Source organism: Solea solea, chromosome 6, assembly GCF_958295425.1.
Source record: "Solea solea chromosome 6, fSolSol10.1, whole genome shotgun sequence".
Lineage (NCBI taxonomy): Eukaryota > Metazoa > Chordata > Actinopteri > Pleuronectiformes > Soleidae > Solea > Solea solea.
Window position 1 is genome coordinate 19,236,203 of NC_081139.1, and position 14,113 is coordinate 19,250,315.

General features: G+C 41.7%; 2 protein-coding genes across 3 annotated transcripts in view; one reads left to right on the plus strand and one right to left on the minus strand.

Annotated features, from left to right (window-relative positions):
- Positions 1–5,983, plus strand: part of LOC131460643 (histone deacetylase 7-like) — a 59,824-nt gene extending 53,841 nt beyond the window's left edge. For both annotated transcript variants that reach the window (XM_058631289.1, XM_058631290.1), the window contains exons 24-25: positions 1,710–1,857; positions 3,143–5,983. In XM_058631289.1, coding sequence (XP_058487272.1) covers positions 1,710–1,857; positions 3,143–3,185 — 191 coding nt within the window. In that variant the 3' untranslated portion in view covers positions 3,186–5,983. The remainder of the gene's footprint in view (positions 1–1,709; positions 1,858–3,142) is intronic.
- Positions 5,984–6,920: 937 nt separating this feature from the next.
- Positions 6,921–12,761, minus strand: LOC131461485 (twist-related protein 2-like). Its single transcript, XM_058632785.1, has 2 exons — positions 11,613–12,761; positions 6,921–7,231 (listed from the first exon to the last, which is right to left on the minus strand). Exon 1 carries the CDS (start codon positions 12,475–12,477, stop codon positions 11,905–11,907), a length of 573 nt encoding a protein of 190 aa, XP_058488768.1. The 5' UTR covers positions 12,478–12,761; the 3' UTR covers positions 6,921–7,231; positions 11,613–11,904.
- Positions 12,762–14,113: the final 1,352 nt, after the last annotated feature.

Consider the following 14,113-nt stretch of genomic DNA (forward strand, 5'->3'; position numbering starts at 1 on the left):
AAGACTGACTTGCACAAGATCCAAAGGACAATCACTTGACCAGATGCAGCAGAGTGTGCTGCGAATCAATAAAAGTGGACGCCATGGGCGAGGCGGCATCTTAGGCTCTGTCAGCACATTCAGTGAATTATAGGGAATTGGTCCTGGAAAGTCCTTCAAAAGTCCTTGAATTTGATGTCAACCAAGGTTGACCGTTTGTGTGTATACAGCAGCGCAATTTTTTGAAATCACTTCCTGTGTACAGTGCGGGAATGTTGCCGGGCATCACAAGATCTAACCAGAGCTGAGAAACACAGAGAGCAGAGAGTTGTGTGGCGCTGATCGACTTAATCAACATTTGACAATAGTTTGAATCTTGAATGGACATTTGTTTATGTTTAAAAGTTTTGCACGACAGTTATAATATCTACTTGTCACAGTTGACAAGAAACAGATACACATCACAGCAAAGTTACTGTCAAGACACTGTAAAAACTTCAGCTGCGTTGAAATTAGTTAAAAGGCTTTTTCAAGGCCCAGTGTCTAAGATTTAGGTGACTTGTGATTTTCATTTGGCAGAAATTGAAGATAAATGATTTAAATTAGTTTTTCCTTACGTTTTCATATGAAGAGGGATATTCAACTGTAACATGAGACTTCAACAATCATTCTGAATTTACACACTGTACCTTTACATATAAGATCAACCTTTTTTTTTCATGAAACAATTAGAATTAGCACGGTTGTTATTGGCTGACGTTTTTATTTGAAGATGAGATCAAAGAAAAGCACCAGTTGCTTTTGTCCCAGCTAAGAATCGTGCCTTCTGCCAGTATTTCACATCAAAACATTTGTGATTTGACAAAAACAAATTGAATTGAATATTTGTTAAGTGTGGGAAAATTAGAGGTTAATCAGCTGAAATTCACAGAAGTGATTTTTTTTTTTCTCCCCCCGTTTCCACAAGCTGTCGAGCAGAATTCCACCTTCACGTTCCGGTTCACGTCCGTTTTAGTCTTTTGATTTTTCCACTTAGCAATCTCTCCACTGTCTCCTCATCAGTCCTGGTCATCTCTCCTCCTTTACATCCCTGTCTCCCATCCCTCCCTCCAGCCATCCCACACACAGACCACCACACACACACACACACTCTCACACACACACACGGTCCGCCCTGGCTCCAATTATCTTCAAACACTTCTCTGGCACACGACCTTCGCAACATCCCCTCCTGATTGCGCGCAAATGTTATCCCAACCAAATTAGATTAATTAAAAATATTTGCAAAGCCACAAGAATGTTAAGCCCATAATTTAGTCCCCGGGTGAAATACATGCGAGTTGCATGCACAGCCAGAACACACACATGCTCTGCTTATAGACAAACATATTTTGCAAACACTGATTGATTTTTTTACTTCCACCGTGTGTCACGGGACTCGGGGCCGCGAGAGCTGCAGAGAAGAGATTGACTTTGAGTTTAGGTTTTCTGATATAATCGACATGGATTTTCTGACCGCGGGCTGTTTATACCACAGTCAATGCTCATATTCACATCAAACAGCTACAACTGCTGGATCAAACACCAAGTAGTGCTCTTTTATTAATGCAGTGCAGACACTTTCCCTGAAGGAACCATTCAGGAGGAAAACAACACTGAAATACCAACGGCTGAGGCCATTAATCTTCCCCTCTCCTATTTCCTCTGTTCCGTCCCTTCGCTTCCTGCAGGTGAATACTGGCAGAGTGTGAAGGATTCGGCCGACACTGTGGGCCTGTCCTACCTGCAGGCCCAGAGACGACGGCTGAGACGAGACTCGGACAGCGAGGCTGTCAGCGCCATCGCCTCGCTGTCCATGGGAGCCCTCGTGTCTGACAGGTAAAGGCACATTCATAAAGTGTGTATGTAAAAATTTACCATTCTTAACCCTCTTATGACCATCATGATGTTGAGGCCGCCTGGATTTATTTTTGATTTTATGGCTGTAGAATTGTCAAAAAATGTTCAATGATAATTTTCAATTTCAATATCTTATTCAACCGTAGAGGAATTACAGGAACTGAGAAGCTGACGTCAAAACTGTGTGACTTGTCTGTTACACGGTTACAAGTCCTGAGGGCTAATGACAAGTGAATGGGCGCAAAGCTCTGTTTCTCTGCTTTCTGTTATCCATCCATTCATCTTCTCCTGCTTCATCCTCCACATGAGGGTCGCTGTGGGGTGCTGTGTTCCGATCACAGCTGACGTAGGGTGAAAGTCTGGATCCCACCCTGGACAGATCGTCAGTCCGTAGTTTTTGAATTTTCTAGATATCACAAACATCCCTAGGAGTTATGGTAATGAGAAGTGCGCCTGCCAAATCCTGTCAGCATGGTAACAGAAGGTTTAAACAAAGTCACATTTTGAAGCCTCCACATTCATAATTTGACCAGCGCCATGACAACCAGAAGTTCAACCAGGCATCTACTGGACAGCTGTCAGTCTCACTGGCGTCCACTCATATGTGTCATGCTTTATTTTTTAATATTCCACTAATGGGAACATCATTTACATTTGCTTTTAAACATCAAATCCTTGTGAACTGGAAAATGGACGATAATATCAGTAGATATGCGACAGATATATTGATTAAAAAAGACACTTCGGTCCCCCTCTCACACAGCGTCCCCCACATACACCCACACACGGAATGCAGCACCAACAGATATTCCATACATCTGGCTGTTAATCACATCTATCACACATATGGGGACATGTGTGATCGAAAAAATCTGCTGCACATAGATGAATGAGTGCTGTATGAATGTGTGAGTGACAGAGTGTAAAGAAGCTTTGAGTGATCAGGCACTAAAAGTAAAGAAACTCGACAGGTGACTAACTCGGGGCACGAGTGTGTGCGGTGCCGACTTTGACGTTGTTTGGATAAGAAATTCAAAAAGTTATTCACCCAGAAAGACGTTGCAACCAGTGGAGTCTCCCCCTGGTGGCCAACTGCCACTTCCGCTCTATTTCCTAAGCTTCACCTTTGAAACCAGAGGACGACGTCCATTTTTATTAAATGCCTGTGGTCGTATTGAATATTTCCTGCTGCAGTAAATACACAATAGTGTTCTTATGTGTCAGGTTTCATTAAAACTTTTTCTTCTTCTCTTGGTTATTTTAGGAAACAGCCCGAAAAACTGACAAAGAAAAGTGATTGTCTCTGAGAAGAAGCCTCATGACTGCTGCCTTCAACCAAGTCTCAACGTACACACACACAGACACACACACACACACACACACAGTGATATGCATTGGACCATCAGTGGAACCAGATGTCCTCCTCAGTTCAACCACTGTATCCACCGCCTCACAAAGACTCCTCCACCTGCTTTTACTACTGGCTGCAAAAGTCTGACAACTCTGATTCAGAAACACACACACGCTGAGGAACAGAGCGACTCCTGGACAACGTTCATATTCTCCTCAAGTCTCCACAAAGGCTCTGCCTGAGGGAGACGTTGCACACTGAACTAAGAGAACCTTGAAAAAGGAAGACGTCCAGACAGAGGCAGATTAATGAAGGATGTTTAATCGTGTAGCATTTGGAGCTGGCAGCGACAACACACACACAGCTCTGTGACTTTGAGCGTTCACCTCGTTAACAATTCCCAAAAAAAAAGACCTCTACACACTGTTGTAACCTTCACGCCGTGCTTAAAGGTCACCTGGACTTTCAGTCACCCAGAGCGGGAAGAGTTTTCTCTGCAGGACTCGATTGTGAGAAGAAGAAGAAGAATCTCGATTTAAAGCTGTGGTGCGTAACTTTTATATACCAACAAAAAAATCACTTAAAGCTGATGAAGCTTTGTTTCTCAGTGTAGTGGCGATTAGATCTTGTGTCACCCGACGACATTCCCAGGAAGTGATTTGATTTATGTGAAGACAGACGGAGGCGACAGCGAGAATATGACCGCACACTGTTTATAAAGATGGGACGTAGGCTTCCCGTTTGAAAATTGACGTCCACAGACGCGTCTCGTCCCCACCCGTCCCTGCAGCACCGCTGTATGCACACAAATGCTCCCACAAGCAGGTCTGATAGTATTGCTTGACAGGTTGACAGAGAGAGAGCCTGTTTCCAGATGAAGGACGCGGCACACACATCATGTGATATCACTCCGGTCACGAAGACCAAACAAAAGCAGAATCATAACGTCGACAGCAAAGTTACACACTGCAGCTTTAAAAGTGCGTCCCACTGTGACGACGTCACTCGTCCACATCTGACCACCGAGGAGCGAAATGAAGGAGAAGCGTTTGCACTGCACTGTTGTGCGATGTGAACTGGACACGAGAACGGAGACGATTGACAGCAGTCCGACGTCTCATTTTCACTCATATTTTCATCTCATTTGAACATTCACTCATTTGACCTATGGCACACATTTTTTTGAATGTCAGCATGGCTTTTTATTCTCCTCCTCCTTCTTCTTCTTCTTCTTCTTCTTTTCCACGAAATCCAGTAATCCAGAGTGAAGCTACAGCGAAGTCTGAGTTACATATGTTTCATATTGTTTTATATGTTCGCATATTTTCTTAACTCTTTTTTTGTTTTGTTTTGTTTCTGTTTTCTTTTATTTCCCAGTCTGTCAGGCGAGCACATGCAGTGAGACCTTAGGTCCCTGCAGTTGTTTGTTGTTATTGTTGTTGTTGTTGTTGTTGCTGCTGCTCCCGGGCAGACGGACATGAGAAGACGTGTCACAAGTGCATCTCACATACAAACGTATAGACATACTGTAGTTTGTGTTTGCGCTGCGTTCACTGGAATATCAGGGTCAGGGGGAGAAACTTCATGTCTGCGGAGAGATTAGTCACACGTCAGCAGAGACGACGCTTCAGTGCAGAGCGCTCACACGTCGTCTCTGTCTGGAGTCTGACATCTTGAAATGTGACACATCCAAAACCACATTTTCTTTTATGACAATCACACAAAGTGCACTTACAGTACGTTGCCCTCAGGACGGGGAGGGTCTTGGGTCTTCGCCGCTGAGGACCAGTGTTTCTACCTGTGGATGAGCATTCCTGCTGTATCTTCTCCATTCCTTTTATACATTTATTATTTTTTCCAACAAGGATAAAGTGACCAGCCCACCCCCCCCCTCATTTTTTTTAAATTTTTTATTATAGTGGCATCGCTCTGTTTATCGTCAGCGTTGTTTTAGCTTCCTACGACCAAACATGTTGATAGTTGAATAACCCCACTGTGCAATTGGACACAGGTTAGGCACGACCAAAGCTTATGAGAACAATGTGCCGTCGTTCAAGGACTGGCATGGCTTAAAGAACTTCAAAGCCTTTTGAAGAGTTTGTGAATGTTTCCTTTTTTTATCCAAACAGTTGAACAGGATGAATTTATATAAACAAATTCATTTCTTAGGATGAAAAACCTACTCAGCTTTTATTTACACATTCATATTCCGTCTTTGAAGTGATCTTTGCGTGTCTAACACAATTGTGATGGTGCTATAGTTTTTTTTTTTTTCAAGTACAATGTGGTTTTTTTTATGATTTATTTCCTTATGTTGCGATGTGTGTGTGTGTGTGTGTGTTACTGTCAAATATTTGTTCATCTAATGAAAATGTGACAACGTATCGCAAGAAGACAGAAAAATCGGTTTCATCTACGCGCCGCGTCGAGCGGAGCGGTCCCACAGAGGAGACGGAGACCTGATGTAGCTCATGTCTTATGTGTCGTCTTAAATAAATTATTTTTGTATCTGATCTTAAAAAAAAAAAATCACTTCCCCCTCATACTTTAAGACCAAAGTATCCGCGTGTGCCTTGTGTCAATGCTGACTTACCTGAGTGAAGGTAGCCCTGACCAGTTTTATCAAAACTGACTGTCTGATTGTTTTCTGTACAGTGTACATAATGATTTATTGTGTTTGTTTGTCTCTCTTTTGTCTTTTCTACTATTTTTTTTGTTTCCAAAAAACTCCTCAATAAAGGTAAATTATATAGATTTGAACAAGACGATTATCAGTTTTTTGCCTCCAGTCTGAATACCTGACGTGTGTTTAATGTTGCGTATGGTGCGTCATGATCACAGTCTCGCTCTTATACATGGCAACAAAAAACATTTATTGTCCACAGGAAGTGACATAACGAAGAGGATCAGAAGAAAAATGCAAAACGACAAAAACAAAACAAAGCACGATCAAACAGTACTTAAGACAGATATAGATATAGAAGAATCTTTTACAGCGTCATCACTATGCCACATTTTTTTTACATCCTTCATTGAAACTAGTCGCCACAAACGTATTTCATTAAAGCTGCAGGGAGTAGCGGACGTACACTTGTTTGCGCGCTATAACACAACTTTCTGCTGCACACTCGCAGGAACAAACAAAAAAGAAAAAGAAAGACTGAAGTTAAACCGAACAGACGTTGAGTAGTGGCTGAGCTGTGATTAGTGGTTAAGTCATTTTCACGTGGACATTTTTCATTAAAGCCAAGTATAATGCATGAGAAGCCTGCTTGAAATAATACAGTGTGCATACACCAAAAAAAATTCACAACCCTCCCACACACACACACACACACACACACACACATACAATACACGGCAAGCAATCCAGTTACTACAGCACGACAACAAAGGCGAAGATCTGCGTCAGATTCCTCGCGCTCTTCTTCTTTTTTTCCTTCTTCTTTTTTTTTCCCAGAGCCAGAGCGATTAGCTTATTAGCATTTTAGCTGTAAACATTCATTGGCTGTGACCGCCCTCTAACCATGACTGTGCCATTATCATTAGTCATCCTAATGTCTTCTCTAGCAGTGAGTCATCCTCGTGAACGATGGCAGTCACGGCGTTACCCAAGGCACTCGAACCAGCAGCCATTTTGTTTCATTGTCTCCGCAGGCCAGCTGTTTGTTTGTTTCTTTGTTTCTTTGTCTTGTTTGTCTTGTTTGTCTTGTTTTTCGTCATTCAAAATGTTCAGAACTTGACTCGGACTGTCCCGTCTCCCCGCCAGTGTTTCAGAAACACTCGGGCGAAAAGTGTTGCAGTCAAGGATACACCTCGGGGTCATGAGTGGAGCATGTGTCCAGAAAAAAAAGAGGGAAAAACATGTTTTTGTTTTTAAAAAAAAATATATATATATATATATAAAAGAATGAAAGAAAGAAAAAAAAAAGGAGGGGATGGATGTCGAGGCAGGGGCAAATTTCTACGACGAGTGATGAGAATTTTCCATTTGTTGGTTTTCTGCAGAGATGAGAGACACAGATATGTTAGCAGTTAGACAACGAGACCAGTGTGAAGACAAACTGACAAACTGACACAAAATCCCAGCAGCTCTTTAATCTCTTTAATCTCGACGTCATGTGTTTTAACAAACAAACATGGGATTTCTTTCTCTTCTGCTTAATTACAGTTGTCTGTCTGTGACACAAGGGTCATGCTGGGTGTTCAGCGTCCATCACATGACTCTCATGTACAGACTGACAGACATCATTTTTTTTATTTTCATTATATTATTAAGGACTGAAAAGGAAAGCTGTCTTCTTTTGTATTCATTTGTGTTTTGTTTTTAATTGTCTTCACTATGTTTACATTCAGTCATTTCATAACGCAGCTCTTTTCCTTAGCTTTTAAAGTTGTTATATTAATGGCGTCTTTTTCATCATATACTTGTATTTAATGTGAGCGTGCAACACTTTGTCACACCGTGTTCTTCTTAAAAGGGCTTTTATAAAAACTGGTAGCTGCAGTGTCCATCCTGACTGCCTTTGGATTTCACTCTGATTCACTAATACATTTCACGTGTCTATTTTTTTTTTTGCATTTGTGTGAATGTTTGACAGACCCTGATGCACTTCAGTCGTGACGCTGTTTTTTTTATTTTTGTTGTTGCCTACGTGTCAGAGCAGAAATGACTCGTCCTCATGGCTCTGTGTCCCTGCAGCTGTTTGACGAAAGCCAACGCATACACAAACTGTACATGCACACAGCGAAAAGCCTTCCACCTGCACTCCCACTCACACTCTCCAAAAATAAAAGATGAATATCAGAAGCCACAACTTCTGGATGAGGCTTTAGAAGGAAAAAAAAAAAAAAGGCAGATGAGCCGCAGAGGACTTTACATCTGGTACCAAATCAGTCCAGAGTGAGAGCCAGAGACTTGATATGAGCACAAGAACTTCCAACAGATCATCATCATCCAAACTGTAAAACACACACACTCAGAAAGAGAGACACGGCAGAGCCAGAGGTTCCGGCAGAGTGACAGGCATTTTGATTGTAGCGTAAACAGAAGGGGAGAGAATTGTGTTGTTTCTTTTTCCAACTCAAACAAAACAATCCTCTCCTCCTGACAGTCCCATGACGAGCCAGACACACACATGTCCTTCGGTAACGCTCGGCGTGAACGTTCCACACTGCGTTCTACACTGGGAGTACCACTTATTAGGTGCACTTGTACTTTTCCTGGCGTCACATAAAACAATTATCCAGTTCATTTCCCTCACGTCCAATTTCATGAATTACAGCCTCAAGAATTACAGGGGAACTAAAAGTACAAAAAAAGGAACGTTTAAAAAAGATTTTAAAAGAAGCTAAATTCCTCGATAGTTTGCACGTCGTGTAAATAACCCTAAAAAAAAAACAGCTCCGGAATGTTTAGGTTCGTACCAGGCAGGCCTTGAGTTTCTTTGCCCCTGCAGAGTTGATGACAACAGGCAGAGCAGTCAAAGTGGGAGATAATAACTACCGCGCTGCGTTCAAGGACACTCGACTCCACCACGTGCAGGGGCCTTGACTTTCGATCCCCATGCAGCACTGGCTGGGTCCTCCACGTCTGCTGCAGAGGCCGCTGGAGGTTTAATAATAACACCGAGTGTGGAACACCTGCAGTGTGCACATGGCCGGCAGCTCAATGTGTGTGTGTGTGTGTGTGATTCCTGCACAGTGTAATCATCTATGGATGTGTTTCGGTGTGTGTGTGTGTGTGTGCAGTGTGTTTACCATGACCTGATTAAAAGTGTGTATCCACTGCACAGTTTTCTGCACCTTGTTCTACTTCAACTCCAACTCGCTTCTTAGGCCGTTAAAGGTGCAGTGTGTTAAAAAAAAAACGTTTCACGCTTTAACGTGAACTGTTGAAGTCGCGTGTTGCAGCTGAATGTCCCTCACCTCTGAAACTTTGTAGCCTTCAATTAGCATCGAAAGATGTTTAGTTTGTCCTCCGTGGGCTACTGTAAAAACATGCTGGTCCAAAATGGCGGCCTGCATAAAAGTGACCCTGCGTTTCCTGATTTAAAAATGAATTGAAAACAACAATAAATACTGTGACGTGACTTTGCACTTAATATAATTAAGTACAATTTTCTGCTCTTTTGTTTCTGCCAAAAATCATTTTACACAAATAGTCTAGACTGTACCTTTAAATCAGGACCACAGGTTCAAGGGTTTCCTGACTTGTATATATTTCTTTAAGTTTTAAAATGCATTATAAAAAATATATATATTGATATTACTTGTTGTGCTTCTTAAATGTATTATTTAAAAAAATGAATGACATTTCACTGACATGTTCCAGCTCCATGTGTCTCTCTAGAAACTGTCACGTAATGGAGGCAACTTACAAAAATAAAGTTTTGTGTCAGAAACATAATGTAAATTCTGTTTTTAACTATGTTAAAGCCAACAAGAATATTGAATTAAAGAAACTGCATGCGAGTACAAAAGGTGGCCCCCCAACAGCGTTGGTCACCTCTGCGTTTAAACGCTCATGTTGTCGCTTTATTTTGAAAGAATCCCTGAGTGCCTTTTTCTCCACAAACCTGTAAGTCTTAGGAAACTAAAACCAGCGGATGAATGAGATACAAATCGCAGAAACAACAACTGTGAGCGTATTCCTGTTTACTAATCTACAGATGTGTTCACATACACACACGAGCACACGGTAATTAAAGCCCAGAACAAACACACATGCACACACACACACACACAAACACACACCAGTGCACATGTACATGCGCTGACAGGCTCATGTGCCTGACCCCAACCCTGGTACACACACCTTCCTAATACCACACAACTGTTTCCAATCTAAAGGTTCCTGCTTGTCTGGGCCCCGGCGGGGCCTGATTGCACGATACGAGATCCTGAGGAGAGAGAGGGAGAGAGAGAGAGAGAGAGAGAAAGAGGGGGCAGTGGATGGTGATGTGTGTACACTTCTTTCCCTTTTTTTCACTCTCCCTTTCTTTCTCTCTTTCCTTCTTTCCTTCCCTCCTTTCATGCTGTACCTGTGCACGAATCTGGTGTCTGAAAAAAGCCAGACCCTCTGTGTGGAGTCAGTCCTCCAGAAAAAACATTTGTCATAAATGCATCAGAGCTCTGTCAAACACACGGGACCATGAAGGCCAGTGTGGATTACCAGGGTAATGTGCTGTTATTCATTTCACTTAATAACGGGAAAGTCTTGTTTTTGGGGGGTTATTTATCGCGGCCCTGGCTTCAGTCTTTGTCAGTCGAGGAGTTCATGTGGATAAAAAGTAAATACTCACATGTATAGACACATATATATGTATATATACATATATATGTGTATATATATGTATATATACATATATATGTGTATATATATGTATATATACATATATATGTGTATATATATACATATATGTACATATATATACATACATATATAGAGATAGATATAAGCAGAGACATTGGCTCATAAACTGGGTGTGTTTATTTTCATTATAATTTACAAACTCTTTACTGAATCTTTAGTTTTAATCCCCTGGTTTTAAATAAAAAAAAAATGTATTAGTTTATTTTACGTGAAACATTTTACAAAAGTGACAAAACTATTTTTTTTCATATGTATATATATATATATATATATATATAGTTTTTACATTTTTTTTAAAAGATATTTTATCATAAAACTTTTGTTAACCTGCGTGAACAACATAACATTCATAATGTTTGACAAAATCTATTTGTAAAAAATACATTTCACATTTTTTTGTAATGTTTATATGTACTGATCCTGTTGCATTTAGATAAATTATCTTTTTTTAAAATTAAATTAACTCTGACACTTTCTAAATACTCAGACCACAATTCTTGTTATATTTGCAGAGGAATTAAAACTTTACGTAAGTGGATCATGATTTGTTTTCTTCCATATTTTTAAACACATGAAGGTAAAAGTAGAACAAACAATTAGATCTTTAGTTTTTATTATTATTATTTTATTATATAACAGATTGAAATCTTTTGAACATGAGATGCATTTTTCACACTAAAATATCTAAATCTAAATGCTGAACATGTTTTATGCAATTGTTTGTGCTTTTAACGCAGTGTCATTTATTTGTAAGAAAATGTACTAAATCTAACGTACATTCATTTTTGTTGTTTTTCTTTTAGTTATTTTTTTTCTTTTTTCAAACAGCTTATCAGTACGTTTGATGTCGAATGAGAATGTTGTTTTATTACTATTCCAAACTTCTTCTGAATAAATAGCAGTTTGGATGAGCCGTGTCCATGCACCAGTGACAGCGTGTACATGTTTGTAGCGTGTTGTTCACATGTGCGTGTTCAGTGTCTCTGTGTTTGCATGTTGTGTCCATACCTGAGGGGCTGCAGTGGAGCGTCTGGTTGCACTGGACTAAACTGTGGGACTGACAAGAGGAGAAGAGTGGAAACATTGCAGAAGAACAGGCTGAGCTGTGAGGAGCTTTAGGAGACGGAGCAGGATGAGAAACATATGCGAAAGGTTTGGAGATAAAAGGGACTGAGATTGCACCAAAAAAAAGGCATGAATTCAGAAGTTCAGGGGTCAGGAAATGGGCGCAAACACAGACAGAGGTGGTGGGACGGAGATGAGGACACGAGAGGATTTAGGAGAAATGCTTGAGGGGGTTCTAGTGGCTGGTGGACATGGCCCAGGCCCCTTCCATCCTCCAGACGGAGAAAGCGTAGCTGAGTCTTTCGTGGGCCAGGTAGTTGCAGCTGGCCAGCTTGGCGTCCATCTCGTCACTCTGCAGCACCTGGTAGAGGAAGTCGATGTAGCGTGACGCCAGCTTCAAGATCTGGATCTTGCTCAGCTTGTCTGAAGGTAGCGTGGGGATGATCTTGCGTAGAGAGGCGAAGGCGTCGTTCAGGGACTGAGTGCGTTGACGTTCCCGCACATTGGCTATGACCCGTTGAGAGTGGAGGTCCTCAAAGGGCTGATCCGGCCTGGGGCCCAGCGACGTGGAGGCCAGTGACACGACTGTCGTGGGGCTCTTCTTCACCCTCTTCGGCCCGGCAGGCAGCAGGCTGGTGGGGCTGCCGGTGCTGCTCTCCTCTGCCTGACCGAGACTGTCCTTCTTGGGAAACGGGGAACGTTTTCGGTTTCCTCCTTGGAGACCCTTCTTCGATCCTCTCTCCAGTTCCTCTTCGCTGGCCCCCAGTCCTCCTTCAGGGGAGTTGGTGCAGGAAACCTCTTCTCTCATTGTATCTTCCACCAAAGACTTTCACCTCTCCACTGCAAAAACAACACACAGCACGGCTCTCTTTTCCGCTGCCTCTGTCTGCAGATGGCTTCAACAAACCTGAGCTTGACAAGCGTTTGCAGCTAAAGTCTTTCCCTCCGTCAAACAAAGTTACGGCTGCTGAAGCTCCATCTGATTGGACGTGGCTGTGGCGGTCCTGTTTCCTGGTTATCTTGATAGCTTTCTCACTTTCACATTCTCCTCTCAGCCCTGGCAGACAGTATAACAACAAACCATCTGACAGGCAGGTCCACCTCCACCTCTTTTATACCTAACGCTAAGCCAGCGCCTGCGGGCACTTCTCATTGGCTCATCGAACTTCCAGAGGGCGAGGTCCGTCCCGAGGAAGGCAGGAAAGCAGGAAGTGAATGTTTGCTGGGCGGGTGATGGGGTAAGGGGGTAAGTGGTGCTCTCAGCCAATAAGAACTGCGGTGTCTAATGTTGCAGGGATGTCTGAAGCTTTATGGGTTCCAGATTTGGGCTGGAGCGTCAGTCCACATGCAGCCCTGTGTCTGCATTCTTGTTTGTCAATTCATTGTCAGGACAGAAATCATTGGAAACCGAAAGCTTTAGCTTTAATGTTAAAATACTACTTTAATGTTATATTTATATGACTATACCTATATGGTATTTTAATGAGTACACATTCTTAAAACCGCTCTCTTTACAAGAAATGTGCCGCATAAAAGTCGTAATTCACACTGTAATGATGGAGTGATGTGGTGCTAAATCTTTTTCTCATTTCTACTCCAGCATACGAACAAGCACAAGTTCTCTCCAACTTCGGCCACGGTCTTTGCTGCGCTGACAACACGGACCCAAGTCATTGAAAACACAGTGGATTAAGACTACGGGAGGATTTATGGGTTAAAATAATACGCTTTATGATGTGGAACTTATGTTTATAAATGGCATAAAGGATCAATTTTTTCCATGACAGCTGGTAAATAAATAAATAAAAGGATTGTCCATAAATCTGTTTGTCCAAAAGCGACTTTGTAAGAGTTGAATCAATCAAACCTGTTCACACCTGACCAGTGCGTGTGTCCGTTTGTAGTATTAAAAGCTACACTGTGTTACCCTGTTTTGTGTTTTTTTTTGTCAAGCAAAACTATCAGATATGACTGAGGGAACTGGTGTGTGTGTGTACACCAGCACAGGACGCACAATTTATCCCATCAAACCGATGAACGAGAGGGTTTTTTCAGCAGAAGAATTCCCTACTTTGTGTTTTCATCGCCACTGATTTGAAGCCATCCAGCCTTTGCTCGAGTATTTACTCCTCTGACGACTTTCTTTTACTTTTTCACCCAATATTTGAATAAAAACATGTGTACTTACTTCCTGCTGCTCACATTCTCAAAACAGACTTGCCTTGACATAAAACAAATCACTTCCTGTGTGCAGCGAGAGACACGTGGACCTGATAGCCTTGCATTTCCGCATGTGCACACATTTCTGCAGTCACACAAAAATACATCCAAATGTACGTTAAAATAAAATATCAAATACCCAACGAATAAATGTAACAAAAAATAAACTACACAATACAGCAGCCACACAATGTATCAAAATAAAACACTGTATATATATATAT

Coding starts and splice junctions, on each gene's coding strand:
- LOC131461485 (XM_058632785.1), bottom strand. CDS start 12,477: ATGAGAGAAGAGGTTTCCTGCACCAACTCCCCTGAAGGAGGACTGGGG.